The sequence below is a fragment of the Echiichthys vipera genome (genome assembly GCF_963691815.1).
Source record: "Echiichthys vipera genome assembly, chromosome: 7".
In the NCBI taxonomy this organism is placed as follows: Eukaryota; Metazoa; Chordata; class Actinopteri; order Perciformes; family Trachinidae; genus Echiichthys; species Echiichthys vipera.
The window spans coordinates 2,630,820-2,635,307 of NC_139832.1; the positions used below are offsets into that span (position 1 = coordinate 2,630,820).

A 4,488-nucleotide genomic window follows, 5' to 3' on the forward strand; every position below is an offset into this window, starting at 1 on the left:
GTGGCGTCTTTGGAGGCAATCTCGGTGGCCGTGTTTCCCAAGAGTGGGGTCGCAATGTCTTCCATCCCATCCCCCGACTTTGGAAAAACTGAAATATGAATTACTTGCATATGAGGGGGCGCCAGGAGCAATTAGATGGGGCTCTTACATAAAGAACTGGAGGGAGCAGTTTCAGTTTCAGCAGAGCCACAAAGAGACTAACCATGTATTTGAGTATGTGTAACTGAGTGTATACAGAATGGGGTTTTAAGCCCTAAGGTTTTTAAGCTTTGAAGATGTATGTCCTAAATAAAAAGTACAGATTTAATGTAAGCCAGGTCTCTAAGTCACTGGTGAGAGTTTTAAAGGGTGAAAAGTAAGAGAGAGGGGAGAGCTTATCCAGATCTCTCTCCCTGTTCATGCTGTCTCTGCTGCTATGGGATTTGAACCTGCATCCTTTTCATCACAGTCCCGCTCCCCCTGAGAACAGGGGAGCTTTGTGTTTTTGTTGTGTTGTGGAATTTGGTGCATTCACTTCAGTGATCATCACTCATGTGTCCCCTCACAGGCCTGGCTGATTATGCTCACTGAACCACATAATGTGTTTATTTTCTATCCAAACATGTCAATTCTCTCCTCTGCCTGTGCAGGACCACTAATTGCTACATGAGGAATCAGGGGCCATGGCGGTGATGGGGCTCCGTCTCCTGGCACTGGCCCTGTGGGTTGGCGTTGGAGTAAAGCTCCAAGTTCGGGGTGACCCGATGAAGTCGGCCCGGGCACCTCTGATCCCTCACCGCCCTTTTGTTGTAGTGTGGAATGCTCCTACTGAGTCCTGCCGCCTAAGATTCAAGGTGGACCTGGACCTCAGTGTGTTTGACATCGTAGCAAACCTGAATGAAACCCTAAGTGGACCAAATGTCACCATATTCTACCACAGCCACTTGGGATACTACCCATACTACTCCAGCTCTGGGGTCCCTATCAATGGTGGACTGCCGCAGAACCAGAGCATCTCCAAACACCTGAGCAAGGCCCGTGCAGACATTGACAAGCTGATCCCCCACAAGGATTTTCGAGGCCTGGGTGTCATCGATTGGGAGAACTGGAGGCCTCAGTGGGTCCGAAACTGGGGCGCCAAGGACATCTATCGCAACAAGTCTAAGGAACAGATCCGGAAACTTCACCCAAACTGGCCGGAGAGCAAGGTGGAGAAGGAAGCAAAGGAAGGTTTTGAGAGGGCTGGGCAGACCTTCATGAACCTGACCTTGGCATTGGCTGAAGGTCGCAGACCTGACGGGCTGTGGGGGTTTTACCTGTTCCCAGACTGCTACAACTACGGGTATAAGCAGCACCCCCAACGGTACACCGGCGAATGCCCCAACGTTGAGCACGTACGCAATGACCACCTGATGTGGCTTTGGAAGGAGAGCACGGCCCTCTTCCCGTCCATCTACCTGGACTATGAGCTCAAGTCCTCCCCCAACACTGTCAAGTTCGTCCACTATAGAGTCAAGGAAGCCATGAGGATCGCGTCCATCGCCCGTACAGACTTCACATTGCCCGTGTTTGTCTACTCAAGACCTTTCTACGCCTACACCTTTGTGGTTCTTACAGAGGTAAGGTTTTCAGTTCTTAGTTTGAATTGTTTCACAAATTAATCAAAATGCTTTACAGTATCATTATTATAGTAAAGAACGTACCTTAATGATGCTTTCTCAGACACGTATCAGCCTGTTTGTAGCCCCGAGAGCATTTGTAGACTATGAAGAAGTTGAAGAGAAGGACTGAACAGTTATAGTTGGATTCATGTTTTTACAAGGCTAAAAATGCCCCTGTCATGTTTCAGAGCGACCTGGTTCACACCATCGGGGAGAGTGCTGTCTTGGGAGCGTCAGGCGTCGTCCTCTGGGGATCATCAGAGTATGCACGATCACAGGTAACACTTAAAAGTATTACAGAACAAATTGTTGAATCTCTTATCTATAATCTATTTATTCAGCTGTCTGCAGTGGCTTTGTGGAGTATTCATGTAAACACAAGGTTTAAGACCAATAACACTCACTCACTCTTCAGCCTCTTATCCGGGGTCGGGTCTCGGGGGCAGCAGCTCTAGCAGGGGACCCCAAACTTCCCTTTCCCGGGCCACATTAACCAGCTCTAACTGGGGGATCCTGAGGCGTTCCCAGGCCAGTGTGGAGATCTAATCTCTCCACCTGGTCCTGGGTCTTCCCCGAGGCCTCCTCCCAGCTGGACGTGCCTGGAACACCTCCCTAGGGAGGCGCCCAGGGTTCATCCTTACCAGATGATCCTGAACCACCTCAACTGGCTCCTTTCAACGCAAAGGAGCAGCGGCTCTACTCCGAGTTCCTCACGGATGCTGAACTTCTCCCCCTCTCTCTCTAAGGGAGACTCCAGACCCCCTCCTGAGGAAACACACTTCGGCCACTTGTACCCGAACCTTGTTCTTTCGGTCATGACCAATAAGGCTGAATAATTACAGTTATTTACATTTTGCAACCTGGGCGAACCAGATCGTGCTGTGTCCAGAGCCAGAGAGCAGCACACTCTTCTCTGGTTTAATCCCACAGATTTTCTCTCTGCTTATGCCCAGCAGCTAGGAGGCAAGACACAGGGACGTCTTGGGTCTTGAGGAGTCTGTCACTGTCCGCCATGCTGCAGGCTGCTTAGTAGTTAACTGATTGGATGCAACCAGTATAGTTGCTTCAGTGTTGAATTAATTCTACCAGCACCAGATTGTGATGCTGACATGATATTTGCAGTAAAGACAAAGGGTTAGAACTGATTTAAGTGGTGCACACGTCGTTCGCCAACATGCACTACAAAGATGTTTACGAAACTCACGAAGCTAAACTCAATACAAAAATCTTCGAATTCACTTAAGATCAAATCAAAGTAACAGCCTAAAACTGAAGCCATGTTATGCTATAGACGTACCCCTATATTATAGTATGCATTACATAAAAAGCCACAAAGCATTAGAGAGCCACAAATGTTAATAGAGAGCATGCAGTCACTCTGCATAAAACAAGGCCTCATCATTTAAAACGTCCTTATTCTCTGCTCCACAACTGAACATTTCCAAAAACAGTGATTTTTTTTCTGACAGTCAAAAACCCGGAGACACAGAGACACAGCATCTAATTTATGTGTGAAAGTCGCAAGAATTTCCGTTGGTTTCTGTGGATTGTTTAACATCCTGTTTACAGCAGACTTGACTGTAAATCGAGTTATATAAATATCACTGAAGAGGACATTTTCAAAAGAAAGGAGCCAATTCTCACTGGAGTTAAACATTTCCATGGTCTGTCGTCAAACTCCTGAAATCTTTTACGGATCACTGTGAAGTCCTGGAAACTACGAACACTCCCTTCTCTCCTATTTGGACAGAAAAGGTTTTGCATGTTTTTGAATAATGCCGGTGTCTCTTGTCTCCTTTGTCCTCCAGAGAAACTGTCTGACGGTAAAGAAGTACATCGACGGTCCGCTGGGACATTATGTCATCAACGTTACCTCCGCCTCCAAGCTGTGCAGCAAAGCGCTTTGCAAGAAGAACGGCCGGTGCGTCCGCAAGAGCATGGACTCAGGCGCTTACCTGCACCTGAACCCACGCTTCTTCCACATCCGGCGAAACCCGGCGCCCAGGGGCCCCCGCTTCCATGTCAGTGGCCACCTCAACAACCACGACATCCTGGACATGAAGCACAAGTTCACCTGCCAGTGCTACCAGGGCTGGACAGGTGTTTACTGCGAGATGCCACAGGCTCCGCCCCATCCTCCTCCTCCACCTCCCCCACCTCAGCCTGCTATCCCTCTGCCTCACCCCAGGGAGAACAGCCTCCTGGGAGACATCCTGCGTCTCCTGTCCCTCCATTTCTCCTGCCTGTGTATCATCATGTTCCTGGGACTCTGTCTGATTATCAAGTGTCTGATACTGTAGATGCCAAGAACTAATTTTAGACGGTCGGACCTGAAGTGCTGCTGTGTCTCCAACGTCCACAGGAAAGTTGTATTGAAATGAATGAAAAACCTCCGACTTCAACAAGTAGAGTCCGTTCTAAGTAGCTGGATTTACTTCCTTTAATGTGTCTTAGTGATGATTTGAAAGAAGATTTCTAAATAAAAGGAATATTTCACAAACAACACTTTGAACACACTAAAAAAAGTTTCTCTAAAACGTCCATAGAAACATCTTAATTTGTTTCTAAGGCTGTGACAACAACAACAACAACAACAAAAGTACTTTCATACTTTCAATACTGACACTGTTTATGGTGCATGGATAACCTATCAATTACATCTCTGTTCCTGTAGTACAACTCAGAGTTAACGGAGGAATCCGGGAGAGTCGCTAACAGCCGGACGTGGCTAACAGTGATTAGCTCGGGGCAGCACGGTGAAGGCATTCAAAGGTCTTTTTTAACCACTAATGCTGCTGAAAATAACAGCAAACCTCTGCAGCAGCATGAGAAGAGTCCCTACACACAA

The 4,488-nt window shown here is 47.6% G+C and overlaps 1 protein-coding gene across 1 annotated transcript; it reads left to right on the forward strand.

Annotated features, from left to right (window-relative positions):
- Positions 1-662: 662 nt before the first annotated feature.
- Positions 663-3,940, forward strand: hyal6 (hyaluronoglucosaminidase 6; the record flags this gene model as incomplete). Its single annotated transcript, XM_083917521.1, has 3 exons — positions 663-1,598; positions 1,829-1,918; positions 3,449-3,940. 3 exons carry the CDS (start codon positions 663-665, stop codon positions 3,938-3,940), a joined length of 1,518 nt encoding a protein of 505 aa, XP_083773647.1.
- Between the last annotated feature and the right edge of the window lie 548 nt (positions 3,941-4,488).